This window comes from Vidua chalybeata, chromosome 1 (assembly GCF_026979565.1).
Source record: "Vidua chalybeata isolate OUT-0048 chromosome 1, bVidCha1 merged haplotype, whole genome shotgun sequence".
Taxonomy (NCBI): domain Eukaryota; kingdom Metazoa; phylum Chordata; class Aves; order Passeriformes; family Viduidae; genus Vidua; species Vidua chalybeata.
The window spans coordinates 13,373,133-13,395,978 of record NC_071530.1 but is presented as its reverse complement, the minus strand read 5'-3'; the positions used below and the strand labels follow the sequence as shown (position 1 = coordinate 13,395,978).

The window sequence follows — 22,846 nt, the reverse complement described above, 5'->3', positions numbered from 1 at the left end:
GCCCTAAGAGTTCATGGAAATTCTCATTTTGTTTACAGGTAACTCACTCTAGTGGTTTCCATTATTTAACACTCTCATTTGAAATTTCTTCCTGTTTGTCATAAGACCTTCAAAAATATTTTTGAGGTGCTGCTAATATCATAAGAGCCATTTTTGGCTTTTTGAGTACACAAAACTGGAATTTCTTCCAAAGGTTTCAGCAGAGTAATTCTCAGTAGTTTAACACTTGTCTGTTCATTTGATTATCTTACTATTCTAACAAATATTTTTAATTGACAAGAGAAAACATATCTTTTAATGAATGAGCATAGCAATAGTGTACGTAATGGGTGAGATCTTAAAGCAGAAATAATTACAGGAAGAGAAACTCCTATTTAAAAACCCAGAACAGACACATAATATATATGCAACAAACAAAGGGAGGGAAACAGAATGCAAAACAGGAAGGGGGTGTTCAATATTTCAACAAATATTTCAATAGGATGAAAACTGAAAACTTCTACAAGCAAGAGTGGTAATTGAAGATTCTGTATTTTTTCCACTAGATTGTGATTTTGATAGCTGTGTTAAGTAACTCCTGTGAAGCAAACTAAAGAACTAAATGCTTAAAAGCAAAACCTTTGCAAATAAATATGATTCATCTCTTATGAAGTCAGAGATAAGAGTTATTTGTTTTTGTTTTTTTTTTTTAACACAGGAAATCAATACGCAGGTTCTCTCCATGCCATGAATAAGACTGAGTGTTTGACCTGTGTGGACCTATCACCAATCCTGACACACACATCCTCCAATTCTTCAATCATAATGAATTATGTGAAATTAACTTAGGTTTTCCATGTTTATATAGCACATTGAGTAGATTCTTACAGTAAAAAAAAAAAAACCTATAAAAATGGGTAAATACATTACATAACTTCAGAATATATGTGCAGTGATGTATATAATTTGAAATTAACTGCAGTATAACCCCTTGTAACACTATTTTGTAAAATACTGATCAGCAATAAACATATGATGTTCAAACACCCATAGCAGCAAAGTTTATGGCTTACGCATTTATAGCATTTTAACATTATTAACCCTGAGCCGACGGGCCCTGCGCTTCCGGCAAAGGACGTGCTTACACCTACGGCACAAACCCAACATGACTCAGGGTATTTGGGCGTAATCCCGTGGCAGCGAGCGAAGAAACACGCACGTCGCTCCCTCTTGTTGCCTCTTGGCATTTTCTGATTTACTTAGCCAAATAAATGTAAAATACTATGTCATACTATGAATGACTGATGTAAGGAACGTGCTTTTACTAAGCAGAATTACAAAACAACCTGCGGGGAGCATCTCGGCGGGGCGGCCTCTGGGCAGGTTTCCGTGTCCGTCAAGGCTCCGGCACCGCCCAAGGGGCAACCAGGGCTTGTGCCGCGTCCCTTCCCTAGGTCAGCGCGGGGACGGGCGGGGCTGGACCCTGCGATGGAGCCCAGCCAACCGCCCTTATCGGCGGGGCCCGGCCGGCGTGGCGAGCGGCCGGCACCGCCCCGCTATCGCACGCCCGGAGCGCGGCGGGCCCGCGGCTGCCCCGGCTGTTACCGGCCGCCCCCGCCCCCGGCAGCGCGGGGCCGCCCCGCCCGCACCGCGGCGCGTCCCGCCCCGGCCAATGGGCGGCGCCGGCGGGGCCCCGCGGCGGCGGTTGGTCAGCGCCGCGGCCGTTGCGCCCCGCGGCCGCCCGGCACCGCCGCCCGCGCGCGGCTCCGCCTCCCGCCGCGGCCGCTGGCGCTGGGAGGCCCCACAGACGCCATTTCCTCGGCGCCCCCGCGGCGGCGCGGCTGCATCAGCGCTGACGTGAGGCCGACGTGCGGCTCCGCCCGGCCCGATCCCCCCCACCCCCTGTGACGGGGGCAGCACGTACAGGGCGGCGGGTGAGTGCGGGAGGGGGCGGGGACACGTGTGCGCGCAGCCCGACCCCCCGCAGGCCGGGAGCGGGGCAGCGCGGAGGGCAGCGGGCGGCGCGGCGGGCAGGGACGGGCAGGGCAGGCGGGAGGCGCTGTGCCGCGCTCGGCTCAGCCCCGCCGCGGGAGCGCGCGGGAGGCGGCGGGGGCGCGTTCCCGTCGGCAGCCGGGGGCGCGCTGCGCTCAGGGACGGCAGCGCAAAGCCCGCACGGCGCTGTGGGGCTGCCCCGAGGCGGCTGTACATCCCGGGAGTTACGGAAAGGCTGCGCGGAGCGCCGGCTCCGGTACCGTCCGGGAGCCACGGCGCTCGCCGGGCTCCGGCAGGCGGTGGCTCCAGCGCTTGCTCGGGACGCCGGCTCGGCTCGCCCGGCGTTGCGGCTCGGAGCGGGGTCAGCGCCTGCCTGCGGGCAGAGCGCCCCGGACGGGCCGTGCTGGGGTCTCCGCGGGGCTGCCCCGGCCGAGGGGAGCGTGGGTGCCCGGTGGCGTTTGTGCCTTAGTCCGTTACTCCCGGTTATAACCTTGCCCACAGAGCTTTCGGAGCTGGGTCAGAGCAAGTGGGGAGGGATCACAGTGGGCTTCGTGAGTCCGAAGTCTTTCTTGAAACTTTTGTCTGCATCCCCCACTGCTGTGATAGCATCATTTTTGGTGCTGAGTGCAACCGCGTGTTAAGTGATTCCACGGGGACTGATGCTTGCTTGATTGATCCTCTGGCCTACCCAGGGGCTGGTTGGGCCCCTCTGAACAGGGCCGTGTGTCCGCTCACAGCCGGCTCTGCGCTGCACTGGCAGCATGGTTGAGGTGGCAGGTGCCGAGTGGCCAGGTAGCATTGCCTGTGCTCAGAGTAATGGCACGTTGGGGTTTTAAGATTTTGGGGTTTGGGGAAGAAAACAGGGAAATAAGACTGTAGGAGACACAAGAACCTTAGTGATGAAGCTTCTGGTGATACTGAAAAGTTTCAGACCGAACAGTTCTGCAAACTGTTCGGTCTGTTGTGCTGCTGCACATTTCACTTGACTGAATTTACTTGACTGAATTCTGTGGTCACCTTATCAGCTGGTGTCCTTCATGCCACCAGCATGGTAAAACAGTTATTAGAGAGTTGATACAAAACACAATCCTCTTCTGAAACGAGTGTATTCTGAGAGTTTCCACACTAACTGTGGGGTTATCAATAAATGCAAAACAGGTGTTTGTAAATTCACATTCTTGCTTTCTAGTAACTTCCCTGTGAATAAAGGCCTTCAAAGAGATTTGGAGCAAGGGCTGAAGCATAGTTTGTAGCCCCTTACGATTGATTGCCTTTGTATCAAACCACATTTGTAAACAGTCCCTGATGTATTAAGGATGGTTGAAATAAAAAAGTTGTTTTTAAAAATGTCTGTGGGTATTTATTTAGACAGTCACACACTTCTAGTTATGCAAAATACTGTAGCAATCTGCTTTTGCAGTATAATTTCACTAATAGACATTAAATATTATGTTGATATGCAGAGATGTAAAGCAAACAGCAGTACTGGGAGGAGTGAAAGGATTTCTTGTGCTTTTTATTGCAAAAGAACATGTATTGCTAGGGCTGCTGTCCTTCATCTCTTACCTATGGGCAAAAATATAAAGAATTCACATCTTTAGCTGTAAATTGCTAAAATTTTCTAGGAAAAATTTTCTGTTTTCGTTTAGCTGATTCCATCTGTCAGATTTCTCCTGTCAGGGGTGGTTCATCTGATCGCAGTTGAAGAAGCTTTTGATGTGCACTTTTGATGCATCATCTTAATCAGTGTTTATCTGCTACTGATCACTGACCTGCTGTCCATTAGTCTCAGTGACTACAGTAAACATGTGCTTATGTATATTGAAATGTTGCTGGTTTGGTAACAGTTAAACTTCCTGCCACATCCTGAAGATCTCTTTGCAATGTTGTAGGAAGAAGCAAGTATCTTTGCTTCATTATGGAAAACCATTTTTGCCCCCTTTTTATGTGTGTGCAGAGGTATAACTTGTTTATTAATTTAAAAATCCAGACTAGTATTTAAAATTATTGTTCAGTCTTTGTAAGTAACTAAGATTAAAAATGTAAGAAAAAGATGTATTAATAATGAGTATAACACTAAAACTTGTATGTAATTAGTCATACATTGAAGAAAAACAATATAATGTTAAACAGGACCCAAGACCACTTACTTTAAGCTATTTGCTTAGTTTTCCCTTAAAAATAGAAGGAAGGTTATGTAAACTTTTAAGTGTACTGATAGACTTTTATAAAGGATTGTAAAGGCTTGGTGGAAAATTCTGTTTTTCTTTCTTGGAAACTTAATAGCAATGAATATGTTAATATTTGCTTGCAATGCAGACAGATTGAGTGTGATATGTGTGGAAACTGTTTTCTGAATTGGATTAGTAATACTTTCATACCTGAGTCTGTATTACTGATGTTTTAGAAACAGCATAATTATAGTATTGCTCAGTATTTTTTCTGTGTATTTATTAAAAAGTTTGATGTATTCATGTTGACATGATATGTAGTATGGGGAAATAAAAACCCTGTACAGCTGAGGTTATGAGAGTGCTTTGAAGACAGTGACAGCCTAATCTGAAATGCAGAAGTTCCTTGGCGTGCCTGGTCTTGAGCTGTGTACAAGCCCACATGAACTGGCACAGCTCAGTGTGACTGTGCCACCGCTGACCCTGTGGGCTCAAATGACTGCAGCTGACCTGCTCCTGCCAGGACAGCGATCCCGTGGCTGTGTCTGTCAAAGATTCCTAATCTTGTAACATGTCTGAATTGTGATACTAATGTGCTAGTTTGTCTTAAGTCATCGTTCTCACTGAAGTTTTATGCCAAGATAGCTCATGTATCTTTTAAAATTACTCATATACTTCATTTTTTTTTTTTTTTTTTTTTTTTTAGGCTGTGATTGGATCTTTATATTTGGATGTTGTTATAAGTCAAGTCACTATTTGGTCACAGAGATTGTCAAAACGAAGCAGGTTTGAGCTTATCTAGGAAAAGTATTTTGCTGTGTTTCAGAGTAGTGATTGCATTTTATGGCAGTCAAATTTTCAGATTTTACTCCACCCTGCTAAAGTTTTCAATTAAGCAATCATTTGTATTGAGAGTCAGCATAGACGCAATTATAGATGGAAAATCTATAAATTTTGGAGTTTTCCATGTATATCATAAATCTTAATTATGTTTGTCACTCCATTGACATATATGGTTCTTGCTGTTTTTCTAATTAGAGATAAATAATCAAAAAATACACCCCTTACTCTGTACTGCATTTCCCAAAATACAGGGAATAGCTTTGTTAGATTTTCTGCTGCACTGATGTTCTTTTTGTAGCTTTTTGCTAAATTAGTTAATGCAGCACTGCAGATGAAAAGTCTTGGGGAGAAAAATCCTGATAAAGTAGTATAAATAAATACATTTTAATACTGTTCTGTGATCAGTACGAAATTAAGCTAAAAATCAGGAACTAAATTTTTTCCAAGATGAAAAATGGCACTTTCTGGGTAGAAATTCTATGAAATGCATTCAGTGGGAATAAAAGTACTTAGGTTTTTTTGTTTGTTTGTTTGTTTTGGGTGGATTTTTTTTTTGGTTTTCTGTGACAGATGGCTCTGGATACAAAAATACTTCAGGGCCTTCATAAAGTGAATTAATTCTGACTATATTCCCATCTTTAGGAAGAGATTACAATGAATATGTTGCCAGTACCTAGGCATTTTTTATTCTTGGTGTGTGAGCTGTTCTGAAGCTTATTCTTACTAGAACCCCATAGACCTTCCATATTTGAGACTTTATGGGTGGCCCTAGTTTACAAAGGAAGAACTTTTTTTCCCTGTTTTATTATTGTTATTATATTGCACATATATAAAACCAGAATATTTTATTTTGGCAACATCTTATAGAAAATTATGATGAAAAGCTTGGTAAAAACATTTTCCCCAGAGCTGTTAGACTTTGGTAAATTTCAGTAGATATTTCATTAGATTGTATCTAAACAAAAAGGTAATTAGTGGTAACTTGCAAGAGAAAAATGTAGAAAGAGTTTAGGTGTAAAATAGCTCCCTGTGATTCTAATCTGAATTGATACTGTCATGGGGTATGTGATTTCTCTGAGTAGAAATAATCATGTTAACCCATAAAATGGTGAATTGTTTTGCAGCTTTGTTACTATTAGCTATAGAAGTGTTAAGTCTGGTCAGTAGAGTACCATTTGAGGCATAGAAATACGCTTCTCTACATCATTTGACTGGGTATCTTTTCATATTTTTATGCCTTTATTTTGGGCAAAAAATTGGTTTTTAAACAACTAATAAATATTGTTCTCTTCAAAGATTGTGGAACGTTCTCTAAAATAGTGCCACAAAAGGAGTTTGGTTACATTTAATTTCTTTAATGTCTTTAACTTATAAGAGGGACTAAATTCCAGAGCCTCAGAGTGAGGTGGGTAGCAGTCCTTGCCTACCTCTTGCATCTCTCGGTGCAAGTCCTGAGAAGAAACCAAAGTAATTATCAGCCAGTTGAAATAATTGAACTTTGGCCTCAGTCACGCTTGTCATCCCCTAGTTACAGAAACTGAACCTGGGGAACTGAGATTTGCCACCTCTTGAATCCCACAACTAATATCATGTCTTCCTTTTGAGGCTGTCAATTGGTTGTGTAGGTGGGAGCGTGCCTGCAGGGTGTCCTGCCTGCCTCTGCCTGACCCTATCCTGTCTGTGTTCTGTTTGTAAACTGACCTGTTGCCATGGCAATGTTTGACATCACCTGTTCAATGTTACACCTTCAGTGCAGGGTTTGGTAGGAGAGAAAGGGAGCCGAAGAGATCCAAGCTCTTGTTTTAAATCTCACACCTTCCATTATGACTAAGTGTGCCAAGAAATATCGAAAAGGAGCTGTCAGGTAATTGCATTTTTATATAGCAGATATGTAGCAGATTTGGAAGTTTTCTCTATGAAGTTTAAACTCTTAGTTTGCATTGAGGATCAGCAAGTTCTTAGTTTTCAATGAAATCTATCCTACTTTAAACCTGTAAAGTGAGAAGAATTGTTGTGGCTCTTGAGCCATGAGTAGTTTACAGACAATTCAAGTGTAGATGCCAGCAGGGAGTAGGCATCTTGGAAGGTTCAGGAGGGCTGTAGCAGCCCATGAGGCTGAAGGGACCTTTTGTGGGCAGCACTGCATGGGACCGTGGCACTCTGCTTGTCCCTTCCCTGAGAACCATCTCCAGAACTGCCTCTCCCTGCAGCTTTCCAAAATACTTGTTTTAGAGCTCCTGGCTATATGAGTGAATATTTTAATGCAGAGGAATGAAGAAAGGACTTCATTTTGACAGAAACATACTTATTTTCTGTCTGCTCCAAATATAAAATAGTTTGGAATTACTCTCCCTAGCTGCCTGATATGCCTCCCTGTACTGAGTTATTTAAATGTGTATGTACTTACTTTTAGACTGATGACCATGGAAATGGTTGAACAAGATGACAATGCAGTGGATTCTCTGACAGAGAGAAGTGCTGGTCCCCTTCAGAGTCAGCCAGGCCAGAATCAGATTTCCTCAGGATCTGAGGTAAGTTGAAATGTGGAAAGATGAAAAGAATCAATGAAGTGATACTCAGAACTGCTATGATTTTTAAACTATAAATCTTCATGGTATTCTCATGTTTTATAAGTCTTGGTGTTAAATAGGAAAAATATAGCAAAGATACACTGGAAACTATGCCTTCAGTAGTTAACAAAGGACTAATACAACATCAGGTCTGTTATAAGGTAACATTTTTAGGAGCCCTTTCAGACAAGAGTGATCAGTAAACCAAAGGGATTTTTTTCATTTTATTTTCACAAGGTGATTGTTAAAAGAGGAGCTACAGTCTTAAAGAGTGGAGGTGGCTACAACATCAAACATATCTAAACCATTTGTGTATCTTGAAGATGTGTTGTATAACAAAAATGGAAACACGAATAAAAATAGCTGTAGTTCTCTCCTAGTTCCATTTTTTGTACAGAATATATTTCATCTAATTGCAATTACATTTTTAATGTGTGCTTGTTTTGTTTCATCCCTCTGCATCCAATGTCAGTGTCTGGACTTTTAAAAGCATACTTTACATGTTTTTCTATGGTTGCTCTACTTCGATTATAGTTTGGTAGTTAATGGATAAAAGATTATATAGTAGCAATTCTCAAGCATTAAAAATATGTACTGTAATATTCAGCACTTGAGAGAAATAGTGTTCCTGACAGTACTAAGATTTATAGCTTCAGAAAAGTGTATGGACCACTTAAAAGGATTTTCAAAGGCCCTCTGTTAAATAAAAGAATTGATTTTCAAAAATGTCTTGCAGAATTTTTTCATCATTGGAAGTTTGAAGCTATTTGCTAAGATTTGATGCCTCATATTTATGTTAGATACTTGATTTACATTATAGATACATTTTAAAAACTGAAAGCAGCTGCTCTTTTTGTCAGATCTTCAGGCACAAAGTAGACGGCAAAATATTTATCAACCTTTTTTTGTTGGTTTTGATGCATGCAGCATTGGGAATATTGCTTGTTTTTTTTCTTTAAGGATTTTATTTGGTTTGCTCTGTTGATGTCATCACCTCATTTTTTCTTTAGTAGTTCTGTTCAAATTTTCATATGATGATTGATGTGTAAAATCTATTGGCTTGTGCAATAGTCTCTGGAGGAGACATCTATGAATTCTGTCACTTGGGTTTTTTAGTGTTGATCCAGAGACAAAGGTGTCACTAATGCTGTAGGAGAGTTTTTGCACTCCTATATTGTGCAATGTATAACACTTTCTATATTTGTCTGCATTTAATGCTTGAGTACTGTGCTTGAAGGTTCAGCTGTATGGGGTATGGGTCTCATACCTTCCAGTTAAAATGAGTAACTCTGAAGTATTGATGAATCTCCTTCAGTTAACACTGAACCAAGACGTGTACTCTGTTTGAAGGCTGAGTGTAACAGTCTGGAGTGGAGTCCCTGTTTTTGGTCGGACGGCTCAGAGCTGTCCTGGAGCTGGCAGAGCTGCTCGGCGCAGGTGGCTGGAGCTGCCGTCCCTCTCCTGAGCTCCCAGGCAAGCGGGGCTGGTGCTGCTGCACCGCCCCGAGGGCTCCGGGCCTGCGCCCATCTCCTCAGCCGCCGGCTCCCTCCCGGGGCCTGCAGCCCTCACACACCCTCAGTGCCTTCAGGCTGCTCTGCCACAGCATTTGTTGTGGTGAAACTGCCCAGACAGAACACTTACTGCTGACAGGCCTTTTGAGACGCTCCTTTGGCTTAAGATGAGTAGGATTTTCTTAGCCTGTGTTCCTACCTGGCTGGCTTGGAAGGTGAGGCACTTTGTCATGGGGAGTTGGGCCTGAGTGTTGAGGAGTTAAAGCCTGCTGGAGGCCCCTGTATGGGACATCTGACTGGTTTTGTGGTGGTCCAGATGGGAAATTTGTGTGTTTCTGAGGAGTTCATGGCTGTGCCTGTGTATTTTGACTATTACAGAGGAGCACAGATCCCTTCTCCCTCTTTGGTGTGTGGAGGAGTGCAGTTACGAGAAGACAACCACTACAAGTGACTGAAACATCTTGTGCCAACTTCAGTCATCCCTCTTACTTATTTTGTTGCAAATATGCAGAAATAGTAGAAAAGAATGACTTTGATTCTTACTGATAGTGAAAATTCCTGGTCACTGAAACTGAGGGCTCCTTTTCAAATATCTCCAAGGGAGTGGGGAGATGGCACCTATGTGGGTTTTTTTAGCAACATATTTGTTCAACCTTGGTTTTGGTCAGTCAGAAGTAAAACATTTTAATACACTGTGTTTTAATTTGTGGTTTTCTGTGTATTATCAAAGACTTAATCGTAGAAGTGTCAAACTTGGGAGGAACCTTTTAAGATTATCTAATCTGACCTTCCTGTGCAAGCAGTGTCAGCCAGAACTGTGTCTGCCTGGGATGTAAATATCCCCAAGGATGGAGTCTCTAGAACCTCTCTGGGCATCTGAACCAGCAAGTGACTGCCCTTCCAGTAAAACACGTGGAGTTTTTATGTCCAGATGGAATGTAATGGTTTTTAATGTGCTTGATATTTAATTGAATTATGACTTTGACCAGGGAGTGACTAGCAAAATGCTGAGGGATACAACTGCATAGGAGGTGGGAACATTTTTTTCTCTTCTTCTTGGGGGACAGCTGACTTATTTTCCCTTCCTCTATAGGCTTTTTAAAGAAATACCTGCCATTTAGTTTTAAAAGGATGGACCAGGTACTTCATAAGATGCTAATCTTTAGAGGGCAGAGATTGGTTTGTGCTGAAGCATTTTTAATGTCTCCCCTGTTGGGAGAGAGAGGAGACATTAAGAATGTGTGGGCTGGAGCACTGTGGTGTGATGGGATGACCTTCAATGCTAAGAAGGGTGTATTATACATTATTTGTAGAGGAAAAAATAGTGCTTGCATTTTTTTCTTAGCTTGTATCATAGATACTGCTGTATTCTCCTGCAATTTTTTTCCTGCTGAAAGTAAAATTACTTTTTCTACTAAAGCAAAAATGAGTAAATTTGAAACTAGCGAAGATGAGATGCACTTTTTGTCCATTAAATGGTTATTTTTTTAATAAAATGTCCTACTATAGAATCAGCTTATAGTTTCATTTCTGGCATCTGTCACTGTTGATTAATTGACATGGTAATGTCAATTAATTAAAAGCCAGTTGATTAATTGACGTGGTAATGTTTTTGTGATCCAGCTACCAGAATAAATAGGTAAGAAAGTGAAATTATTGGTGGCTGTCTTTAGAAGCTGTTGAAAATGTGCTGAACACCTTTACAAAAGCTTTATGTCTTTGAGGGAAGAGCAGAGGCTTGAGATGGAAAACTTCTCAACCTGTTTTGAGATGAGCTCCATGCGTTGTCTCACATGCATAGATCATCTGTTGCTACATATAGAGCTGTACTTGCAAAGAAGTTAACTTGTATTGGAATGTTCTGATAGTGTTGATGATAGTCAAACTTACATCTTCGAAGACTTAAATCTGCAATGGTATTCAAAGAGAAATTAGATGTTCCTTTTGCAGGATTTCTAAAAGCCATACTGCATTCTTTGTTGCTCTGTGCTCAGCTACACTAAATATAACTGTAACAATGTAAGATCGATGTACTTTAGCCCTTCTCAGATTTGATAAAACACTTTCAGTTGTCTATTTTCTTTAATCCTACATCTTGATGGGTTCCTCTTTGATTCACTTTTTGTTAACCTTGTCATGTTGTCTATCATTAGGGCTGTTTGCTGACCTTGTCTGAGATAACATCTGTCAACCTCTTGCTGCTGGCCCTGAATTAGACATATGTCAGGATTTACAATGTGAGAACTGCTGTCAGAAAGCATAAGTATATTTTCAGGGAGATTTTTAGAGCCTGGAGTGCATAGCTACTACAAGCTGGGACCATTCAAATTTAGCAGTTTGGGGGGTTGTCCTTGTGGGCTCTTGACATCAAAGAGTGTTAAATCTCACTCCCTAGAGATTGAGACCTATGGGAGTTTGCTAGGCTGTTTTAAGTAAGGCTCTAAAACCAGCCTGCCAAATGCAAATGCTGGCCATTTATCAAAGTTGATGTTAGAGGATTATAAATGTGCAGCTATGTCATCATTTTGTGCTTCCTTGAAGAGTATGGTGGCACCAAATGTCTGGAGTCAGCCTAACCTTATTTTCCTTAAAAGTAGGTGCTTGCAGGTCCTTTGATCATTTATTAGGTGAAGCCAGTGTGGATTTGCCTTGACTTTTCCAGAATTGCTTTTCACTTCTAGAGTCCTTGTAGTATTTAGAGTCTGCAGCAGGGGCAGAAATCAGATGGGCCTGTGTCCTGCGTTCTTCATTTGGCAATGTTGAAGGTATGAGGGGTTGAATGTGAAGGTAACCTCTCTAGTACTTGGCAGGGAAAGGATATCTGACATTCACAGGATATCCAGGATAACTGTATAGATGGACCATGTATCTTGAAGTTAAATGATGGGCAGCCTCTTTCGCTGCAAGAGTGTGTGCCTCAGTAGGAAGGTAGTACCTGGTCATTCTTGCTGGCTACTTTTCTCTCCCCACGTAGAAGAGGGAGCACTTACATTTCCAAATACCTGAAATACGGGACCATACTATTATGGTTTGCATGGTTAATATTTATTGAAGCTATTGGATGTGACTGTTGCATGCCTAGGAGCACAGAACCCATACAATGTGTTAAGCCTCCCCTCAGCCTCTGTGTTCTTGACTTGCTTCTGTGGATTGTTTTCAGCTGCTGTGCCAGACAGTCCTTGAAGTAATGATGTTAAAGGTAGCATTGCTCATCACTGATGTCAGAAATAAATTTCTTTGCCAAGTTTGTTTTAGTCAGGATTTACACATGATAGCATGAAAATGTTCTAGTATTTCAGTTGACACAGGAATATTCAGTTTGAAAACTGTTAAGAGAAATCTGAATCAAAATTCAGATTTATTACTATCAAAAATACATATTTATTATTATCAAAATAATAATTTCCAATAGCTATAAATGTGATGCAGAATATGAACGTTGAAAATTTTATAATTCTACCCTTCCCTTAGCACTTAAACCTCTTCATTTAATCTCTTGTCTGAATTAATGGGAACAAAACTTCTCCTTTAAACTTTAGTCCAAAAAAGTATTAGCTGAATTAAGTTTTCTTTTTTTTTTCCCCTGTGGGGTTATACTGAATAAGGAGCTTTAAAATGAATGTAGTTTCTTAATCTCAAGTACTGGATTATTTCCTGATTATGTGTGACGGACCCATTGTGTACCAAAAAGAAATTTTAAACTGTTCACCTTTTACTGTTTTATGGCTGTTGTACTCAGAAAGTTCTTTCTTACACACTGAGTATTGTATCAAATTGCAATTCTCACAAAGAGAGCAGTAAATAGAAAGGTTTGGTGGAATTGCCTTTATAATGTTTTGAAAAGTTAGCATGCTTTGTAAACATTTAGACTGCTCTATGATCCCTGCTTGAAGCTTGAGTTTAGGATGTAAGCTTTGCCACGAAATAGATATTATTCTTCAGATCTTTGAGACTTTCTGGAGCTTAATCTCAAATACCTATTTCTGAAAAATTTCTCATAATATTAATATTTATTGAATAGGTTGGGAAGGTTTGTATGTCCTATTTCCCTGTTACTATTTCATGCCATTTAAGGAATGATTTAAGGAACTCATTTCAGGGTTAAAAATGCCCTCAATTGTTTTGTTTTCTGAAAAGTGGTTCAGTTTCCTACAACATTGAACAATTGCATAGTGAATGTTGACAAGATCCTGTCTTTGTTTCCTAGAAACATTGTTTCTTCAAGGTAATTTGAACCAACATTAGGACTTTTTGATAGCAGTGCATTTTAATAGTAGTTAAAATTTTTAACTTCCTTCAAGAAGGGATTTTTTCCTAGACAAGCAATATCTTATGGATCAGGAATGAAAACTGCTTTTATATTCGGGTTAAAAAAACACCTCAGTGTAATTATATAAAAACTATAAAAGTTTCTTTAACTGTTTTTTTTTTTTAATATTCAGCATTCTTCATGTTTTTCTTCTTACTCTCATCTCATTTTATGTTTACTGCTCATACCAGATACCTTTGGAGCTGTGAACAAAGGAAGGGAATAATAATAATAGAATTTTATATTTGAGTCTGATTTTATTGTTGAATGTGCAGAATATATAAGACTTTTCAGTTCAGTTTAATTGAAAAACAGCATTTCTTTTTATGATATGGTTTATGTTTCTCATTGTCTTCCTTTTCTAAGTTTAGAGATGTTTTATCACACAAGTTGAGATCAATCATAGTGTTTTCCCTTTGCATCACTGCTTGTTTCTGTTAATAGATTTAACAGTAACAGAAGAAATATTGAACTATTTCTTAGCCCATAGGTGTTAAGCTGTTTCTCACCCATTTGTCCTCAGCACTGAGAGTCACAGGCTGGGGAAAGCTGTTCTATGGCTGTGCTAGACTCAGAGAAGATTCAGCTGTTTTTTATTGTTGTTGTTGTTTAAAGCACTGATACACTCCAACTCTCTTTTTCTTGATATATAAAATTATATATATAGCAGGAGTCTGTTAAACTAAATCCGTTTACAAATCCTTGTATGGCTTTATTTAACAGGGAAATTTTTCGCTATCTGAAGAGTTCTCATGTCTCTTGAGACATCCATCCAAAAAGCATAATTTCTTACCTAATAAACAAAGCAAAACTAAAGCAGTTCTAAATTTTTTTCTTCCTAAGAACATTCTGCCCTTTATGTTGCAGTGACATTCCACTCCAGTGAATATACATGAGTTTTGTTACATTTCTGGAGGTTCTTCCTAACTTTCATGCTGGCAACAGCAGATCTGGTGATCTGGTGTGTGATGGCTGAGGGTTGGGTTGGTTTTTTTTGTTTTTGGGGTTTTTTTGGGTGTGGTTTTTTTTTTTGGTTTTTTTTTTTTGTTTTTGTTTGTTTTGTTTTTTTTTTTTTTTGATTGAGAAGAAAATACAAAATCTCTGGAGGGAAAAAAACCCAAATAATTGCAGTTTGTTAGGGTACAGTTTTAAGCTTTCCAGACCATTTGGAAAGGTACACGCCTTTGGTAGTTTTATTAGTAAAATAATTTAATTTTGTGTGTTTGATAATTATCTACATCTAAGCTATTTTAGATGTGGCAACAAAATCAGTCTGTTTTAGTTATCACTTCTAAAAGCATTTGGTGAAGTCTTAAGGCATCTTACTTACACATGATGATTGTAATTTTTGCAGGTTTCTGTAGCTGCTTCCAGTGCTGGAAGAGGATCTCCAGCTGTAACTCTAGTGCAGTTGCCTTCTGGTCAAACTGTTCATGTCCAGGGTGTCATTCAAGCCACACAGCCCTCAGTCATTCAGTCACCACACATGCAAGCTGTTCAGGTTAGCTTTTTTATTGTTACATTTTCATGAATATTTGGTACCTCATAAATCTTTTCCCAACCCATCTTCAGTTTCTCTTCATCCCAACCAGTGCTGCAAGATTTATTCAGATGGCACAGGAAACAGCAGGGGGAAAAGTGGCAAACATCCAACCAGCAGCAGCTTTACAAGCATTGTGTAGCAATTCTTTAATGCTTCCTGTTTATCTTATAAGAAATTGTCTGGGAACTTGTGTCTGAACTTCTGCAATAGCAAATTTGTGTTATAACATGGCCTTACTTCAGTGTATCCTGCAGTTTTTAATCATCTTGTATTGCTTTTTGTGGATGTGGATACCAAAAATACAAGCAGCCTCAAAACACACATTTATGTGGCAAATGTTCATGTGTTTGAAGTTGCTGGAACTAGAAAACAGGGATTGGTGCAAAACGTGTAAGATTTTTCAAAGTTTTTAAAAAGTAGTAAAGGCAAGAAAGAATGAATTTGCAGTGTTTTGAAAATTTCTTGGCCTCCCACTGGTATTTTTTTTTTGTTGCTAGGAAGGCCTCTGCTCTAGTTTTTTAAAATCTGTTTGGGAAATGTCAGCTGAATTGCTTTTATATATATATATGCTTAAATACAATTGGTAAGAGAGGGAGGGAAGGGTTTTACTTGTGGCCATTGCAACCCATTAAGGAAAAGCCATATGTCATCGGTCTTGAGAAGCCATCTTTAATGTTAGAGGCTTCTTAGTAACTTTCCAGTATAATAAACAAAAAGACATATATAAGTAGGATTTATATTTGAGAAAAATAATAAAACCATGATCAGATAATGAATATTTTATTATTGAGCAGTAGATGCAGATGATGGGACCTCAAGGTTTTGAAATCCTAGATCACTGTGGAAAGAGGTGCGATAGGTGCCAATACTTGATCAAACTTGAAGTCAGAACAGAGTATTCAAAGTAAATACTTTTTTTCATTGGAATTCTTTCCAACTGTAATTTTCCTGAGTAACCTCTATTCGGTAAGCACATTAGGAATTCCCAGTTTCTGTTCCTTTAGTCAGTGTAGTCAGGACATACATGCAAATATAGAGGACTTTTTTCAAAGCTCAGAAGGAGAAATTTCTCAGGAATCTCTTGCCAGCTGCTGCTGTGTCATCATAGGAGAGTGGAAGTTGACTATTTGTTGTATTGAGTGAACTCTGGCTGCCCACCCTTTCTCAAAGGAGTAGAAACAGGAAAGTTTTGTCCCAATTAATACTGACTAGTTAGTTCTGGGGTTATGCTTTGGTTTCATCTGGGTAAGAAAGAGCTTGAAGATGCCATAGAAGAATCCATTACAGAGGGTGTTCAGCCCTTCTGTGATCCTTTTCAGTACACTGTCCTGCCACCTGGCATTTCCTCCAGATCATTTTGCTTTAACTTGCTACCTTATCTCTGCCAGACAGTGGGGAACTTGGGAAATTATATCAGTTTAAAAAAGAAATCAAGAAGTATGCTGAAGGTTGGTGTTGAAGTTTGCATGACCTCTCCCTCAAACATCTGCCATTTTCAACTGGAAAGTGCTCAGAAGTTTTTCTCATAATGCTGTTGTTTTTTAGATGAAAAAATATGTTTATAACATTCCTTATTGTCTGGTTAAAGGTTGTTTTATTTGTAGGAAGATTTAAATTGTTATTTGACTTATTGCTTGTTCCCCCCTGTAGTGTATCAGGTCTTGGAAACACTTAACATGAGTTTGAAGTTAAATTTGTTCAAATGCAGATGAAGCTGAAATAGGTAAAGTTGAAATCGGAACTGTGTCCAGGAAAAAATTAAAATTGATTGTTCGTTAACATTATGGACATGTTTTTTTGCAATTAGAGTGATCTGAAGTGTTTGTTTCTCTCTTTGTCATGATGAAAATTAAAACGTTTGAAATTTCTTGTAGAAAATGTCCTCTTTCACATTGTGGTGGTTTGACATTGGCCAAATTCCAGGCCCCCATGAAAGTTGTTCACTCACCCTCCCTGGCTACAGCTGGGTGGAGGAGAGAAAATTTAACAAAGGGTTTCATGAGTTGAGATAATGACCAGGAGAAAACACTCCAACAGCAAAACAGGCTCAACTTAAAGATAAAAAGTGAATTTATAACTAACAAAATCAGAGCAGGATAATGAGAAGTAAAATAAGCCTTTGAGGACACCTTTTTTCCTCCAGCCCCTCCCTCCTTTCCACTGACAGTTCAGGGAGACAAAATGTGTGCATTTTGGTCAGTTCATCACCCAAGGTTTTCCTCTGCTGCACAGGGAGAGAAGTTGTTCCCCAGTGAGACTGTGGGGTCCCTCCCACAGGAGACAGTTCTCCATTAACTTCTCCAGCATGGCTTCAATCTCTTGAGCAGCAGTCCTCCCAAAACTGCTGCAATGTGAGTCCCTTCCATGGGCAAACCATGCTCCCAAAACTGCTGTAGCATGGGTTGTTCTTCCACGGGGTGTAGTTCTCCAAGGACAGGCTGTTCCAAATTGGGAGAAAGACCTGTCTCTCCATGGGTTTCCTGCTGGACCACAGCCTCCTCCAGGCATCCACCTACTTTGGCATGGGCACCTCCCCCACAGGCTGCAGGGGGATCTCTGCACCCCCATGGATCCCCATGGGCTGCAAGGGCACAGCTGCTTCACTGTGGTCTCACCATGGCCTGCAGAAGAATTTTGGCTCCAGCATCTAGTGCATCTCCTCCACTGACCTTGGTGTCTCCATGTTGTTTCCCTCACATGTCTTACCTCCTCTTTTCTAACTAGAATTTAAACTATGCCCCCAACCTATGTTTTGATTTCTTCCTAAATATGTTAACACAGAGGCATTACCATCATCTCTAATTGGTCTGGGCTTGGCCAGTGGTACATCCATCTGTAGAGCCATCAGGGATTGGCTCTGCTGGACATCATAGAAGCTTCTAGCAGCTTCTCACAGAAGCCACTTCTGCGTCCCCTCTGCTACCAAAAACCATGCTGTGCAAAACCAATACACACATTAAAATGATTAAATCATCTTGTAATTTTCTTACCTTCTTCCTAAAGTATGACTGCTCCCAACTTCTTCAGCCATCTTCACAAACTAGGGGGTCTATTGGTAGCTGTTAGGGTAACATGACAATTTAAAGACAATTGAGGTCTTGTTTTTGAGCTAATTGTCCTGGGACAAATAGATTATTTATTAACCCCCAGGCCCCAGCAGAATGAAAATTCTGTTTTGAGTTATGGTGCCTAGGCTCTTTCTTGGCTGTGCAATACTATCTTACTTCTGAAGAATTATGCCAGAGGCTTGAAGGTCAATCCATGAGGAGATTGCTGAAGGTATATTGGGAGGGAAGTGTCTTTCAGGATCTCTCTCTGCTGCTCAGCATTGGTCTCTCCTGCAAAAGGAGGACTACAAATTTCTTGAAGTAGCTGTATCTCTGCAGTCAGCTCTGATGTCTGGTTTTGAGCTATACATCTGTACACATGCAGAAGTAATTCTCACCACCTAGGTGGCAGATGTAGAGTTCTAATGATGTTTGTTGCATATTACCCAGCCAAATGAGGCTACATTAAATACTTTTACACAGAAGTGTAATGTAATAAAATTAACAAGTGAAGAGATAATTTTGTTCTGCAACAACCTGCAGTTCCTTCAAGGTGGAGTTCTTGAGGTGACCCAGACCTATAACTTATACAGGTTTGAGTTGAGGTGACCCAGACCTATAAATTTCCAGAACCTTCCAGACAGTTCTTTTTCTATTGAGGTCAGGCAGGTTTTGTTTCTGGTACCAAACACTGAGGACTGGGAGATGCATTAATTCCAGAGCTCTTCCTTGTATTCCCTGAGTTTCCACTGCAGCTGGTTCAAACACTTGAAGTCTTCTAGTCTCTTACATCATGTTTTCCCAGATGTTAGTCTTCACTGTTAGTTTAACAAAGTGCTTAATCTGAAACTGGAGTCTGGTCTGTCTTTATGTGAAAAGGTTTTCACACTATTTCAATTTGGAAATCTCAGCACAGCAGTAGTTCTGAGTAGTTGAAAGAATCTAAGAAAATAAAGCCTTTTCCTTGTTCAATAATGACTTTCAGTTCTATGTAGTAAGATAGGTGCTGGTCAAAAGTGTGATTCAGCCCTAGGCCTTAATGTTGTCTGCAGTAATTTTAAGAAGAATATATGAAAATACTAAAGGTCTGAGAAAATGAGATACTGTGGATTTCTCAGGCACTTCCAAAGCTCGTACAACATTGCTAAGCAATGCCTTTGTATTTGTGAATGTGTTAGTAAGTCTAATAAATGTATATATTTAAAGAAAGTTATTTTTAAAATAGCTCTGGTGTGGTAGAGGAAACTTACATGTTTTATGCTATTATTTAAAGCACATTAGTGCAGTATTCTGTATTTTAGATATTTGACTTCACTTTAAGAGCTAATTAAATTGTATAATTTTTTATGTTTAAAGAAATCTGTTTCCAGTACTTTGTCTAAGTGTCATTCACAGAAAAGTAACCTGGATTTTATATTGACTTTTTCCTTTTTCAAATGGAAGATGTTATCTGAGTGGCTATGTCTGGGTAACTTCAGAATTGGTGATTTGTATTGGAAAAAGTCATCTAAAATAATATGATTAGTGATAAATAAGTCAACAAACTTCCCATAGGTAAACATGGAAGGGATTTAAAAAAAATTTTACTCTGCTGCTAATTTTTTTAATGAAGTTATGAATTTCAGGAACTTTGCTATTACAGGTAGCATCGATTGCAGATGAAGCTGCACAATCAGAAGTGATAATTGATTCTCAAAAGCGTAGGGAAATACTTTCAAGAAGGCCTTCATACCGGTAAGGACTTTTAATTTTGGTTTTGCTGGTTTTAAAGGCAGCTTATTTATTACAACAAAACTGTCTGATAAAAGTCAGTTCTTTGATTTTCTTATGGGTACGGATCTTCAAGTACATAAAATTACTTACATTCTCTTTTTAGAAAAATTTTGAATGAGCTCTCATCAGATGCACCTGCAGTAGCGAAGATTGAAGAAGAAGAGAAGTCAGAAGATGAAGGAACGCCTTCTGGTATTTCCGCAATGGCCATGCCAACCAGCCTGTATCATACTAACACAGGGCAATACCGTATGTTTGCAAATGTACTATGTGATGATGCAGAACAGAGATAGCAAAGCTTTGTTTCTAGGAGTTGTGTAATGCAGTAGATGATGTTTGATTTTGATGAAGAAGAATAAGAGATTCTGTATTTCTAAGTAATTGTTATTAATCTTTTCTAACATGGGGATTATAGACTTTTAATCTATCAGTATTTGTTGGCTGCTAGATTTAGTCATTCTAGAGCTTCTATGCATTAAAATATGGAGGTGAGGCTGAGCTGAAATGAAAAATGTTGACACTTTTATGTGAATGTTTAATGATACAAATCATTGCAGATTCAAATTCTTGTGATTTGCTATGTATTAGTGCTATTCATTATATGAAATGGCAAATAGAGTTTTTTGAAATGTAAGGTTGCAGTATTAAATTACTTGTTAAGTTCCCGTTTTCTTTTTTAGAAGAACTGTGTCTTTTTGTCACCAGCTTTTAAGTATCTACACTTTCACCACAGAATTAACCTAAGGCATGGTTTCCAACATAGGATACATCATCCAAATGCAAGTTAAAAGTTAGATTCACAGTTCTGTTCTATAGGCTTGTTTTTGGATATTTTTATTCCTGTGTTTATAGGAGAAGTATTGCATATCTTGAACTCTGTGGCTTCTTTGGACATAATCAGATAAGCAGTTATCAATTTGAATAACTTTGTAATAACAACTCTTTAAAATTATGTGTTTTATAAAGCTTCACTTCTACAGTTTGTAGGGGTTTTTAATGACTTTTTGTAAGTAGACACACTGAAGTGCAGGTGTTTTTCCTTTGATATAATGACAGGAAGATTGCATAAGAAATGTTCTGGAGATTTTTTCCTGAAATGAGAAAACAGAGGAAGTCTATTAAAACACTGCAGTAGCATATAAAAGAGGATAGAATGGCTCTAATTGTGTTCTAGTCACCCCTAGAATTCTTCAGTTATTTTTAATTTATGTAACTAAGCTAATTATTAATGGTGAGAAGACAGAATTTTCCTGTACTATCTATCCTTTCAGCATAGAAAGTAATTTTGCTTATGCCCCTAGGCTGCTTTTCTTACCCTTTCTGTAAGCTCTAGACATAAATAAATAAATGTTTGCTGTGTGATGTCCAGCATCTGAAGTGTTCTTTTCTGTGGAAAAGAATATCATCATCCGAAATTACAACTATTCAGTACAGAATCTGGCATGTATTAATGTATTCTTGTATTCTAAGAAAAATTAAATATTTTTCTTCAATTTTTGAATTGTATTTTTGATTTTGCTTAGGTTTAATTAAGAATATATATATTTGCCATTTCAAGACTTAAAAAAAAAGTGTTCTAATGTCTGTGTATTACCTAGTGAGCCTGTAAACCTATAGGATTTCTAAGAAATTGCAGAGCTTAGGTTTAATCATGGCTTCCTCTGGGAAGCCGTAGCTGTACTGTACCACAGTGTCTTGCAGGAGGTGATTCTTAGGGGAATACATTTTCATTTGTACACACTATAAACAATAATGATAGGGAAGTGTTTAAGTGAATAACAAAATTCAAAGGTTTTGGTTTCTTGTTCAATCAGACATTTACTTCTGAAAATTAAGCAACAGAGAGCAGCACTGACAATGTGAGAACAGAATCCACAAAAATTTAATTAAATCTAATGTGTTTTAATTTAAACTTGGCTATAAGCCAAGCATGGGATATTTCTGTTCTTTGCTGTTTTTTCTTCGAGTAAGTTACAATTGTAGCATAAAACATGTACTGTATAATTAAGGTTCTCATCTTAATAGGGCATTGCTTCAAAATACGATGTCAGCCTTCATGGACTCTCTTGGTTTTGGCTCAAAAACTTTGTTTTGAGAGCTTTTTCTTTTTGGAAATAGTCTTTCTTGCTGAATTTATTAGTTCATTAATTTGATTTTTTTTCTGAAGTTCACTTTTGTAAGTCAAAATATCTTTTGCCTCAGCAAAGTCTGTGTATTTTAATTAGGCCAGGTGGTAGCAAGGATGGTCACTTCCTTATAATAAAGGGGGTCTTAATTTGGAAATTACTGAAGAGAGCTTAACTGTTGACCCCTGGTCTTTACATACATGAAGCACAGATCTGAAGCATTTCTGAGCCTTCCTGTTGGTTACCTGTAATCCTCAGGAACTGCAGTTAGCTAAAACCAGGAACACTGGGTGTGAATGTAGCAAATCCAGCCAGTGTTGATTTTAGACTGGATATGATGCAGAGGATCACTCTATGTACCTCCTTTATCTTTTATGCTTCCTGTCAATAACTCTGTGCTTCTACCTGTCGTTTCTGTGCCTGAGGACTCCTCTCTGCCTGGCCAGCATGGGCTGCACATGTTCTCCTGTGCAGGCACTCAGTAGTTTATGCATTAAGTTTGTGCAGTGTCCGTGGCAATGAAGAGCTGGCCTTGTGGTGTCACTGTGGCCATCTGTACTGTGGCCTGATTTAAAAGAGGTGTTATGTTATTACATTTGCTGGTTCCTTTTTTTCTCTACTATTCTCTCTATTCCTGCAAAGGAAGGGCAATTTTAGTCGAAAAGATCATTTTGACTGTGTGTTTATGTCTCAATGTCTGGCATGACTCTTTTTGGAAGAACTTGATAAGTAAATTTTTCTGGAAAAGAAATATGTTTTTGTCTATTAGCAGCATTGATGGCTCTTCTCTGCTTACTTTTCACCAGGCAAAATGGTATGTTGCCATGGTTTCCCAATACCCTTTTCCTTGGAGTTTCTTGGCTTTGGCTTACGGAAGCAGACAGACTGGCATGACCAGATAAAATGTCTTTGCCAGCTACCTCCATCAACATATGTGTGATCTTTCCGCTAGGCAAATGGGTAGTTTTGCACAAGGTGCTGT

General features: G+C 39.4%; 1 protein-coding gene across 9 annotated transcripts in view; it reads left to right on the top strand.

The window, feature by feature from the left end:
* The first annotated feature begins 1,722 nt into the window (after nucleotides 1-1,722).
* The window catches only part of CREM (cAMP responsive element modulator), a 34,010-nt gene continuing 12,886 nt past the window's right edge, over nucleotides 1,723-22,846 (top strand). For 4 of the 9 annotated variants that reach the window (XM_053940589.1, XM_053940575.1, XM_053940597.1 and 1 more), the window contains exons 1-7: nucleotides 1,723-1,913; nucleotides 4,849-4,928; nucleotides 6,737-6,849; nucleotides 7,399-7,516; nucleotides 14,730-14,876; nucleotides 19,608-19,699; nucleotides 19,842-19,987. In XM_053940589.1, the coding sequence (XP_053796564.1) occupies nucleotides 6,809-6,849; nucleotides 7,399-7,516; nucleotides 14,730-14,876; nucleotides 19,608-19,699; nucleotides 19,842-19,987 (544 nt within the window). In that variant the 5' untranslated portion in view covers nucleotides 1,723-1,913; nucleotides 4,849-4,928; nucleotides 6,737-6,808. The remainder of the gene's footprint in view (nucleotides 1,914-4,848; nucleotides 4,929-6,736; nucleotides 6,850-7,398; nucleotides 7,517-14,729; nucleotides 14,877-19,607; nucleotides 19,700-19,841; nucleotides 19,988-22,846) is intronic. The other 5 variants (XM_053940632.1, XM_053940622.1, XM_053940639.1 and 2 more) reach the window with 3 other exon arrangements.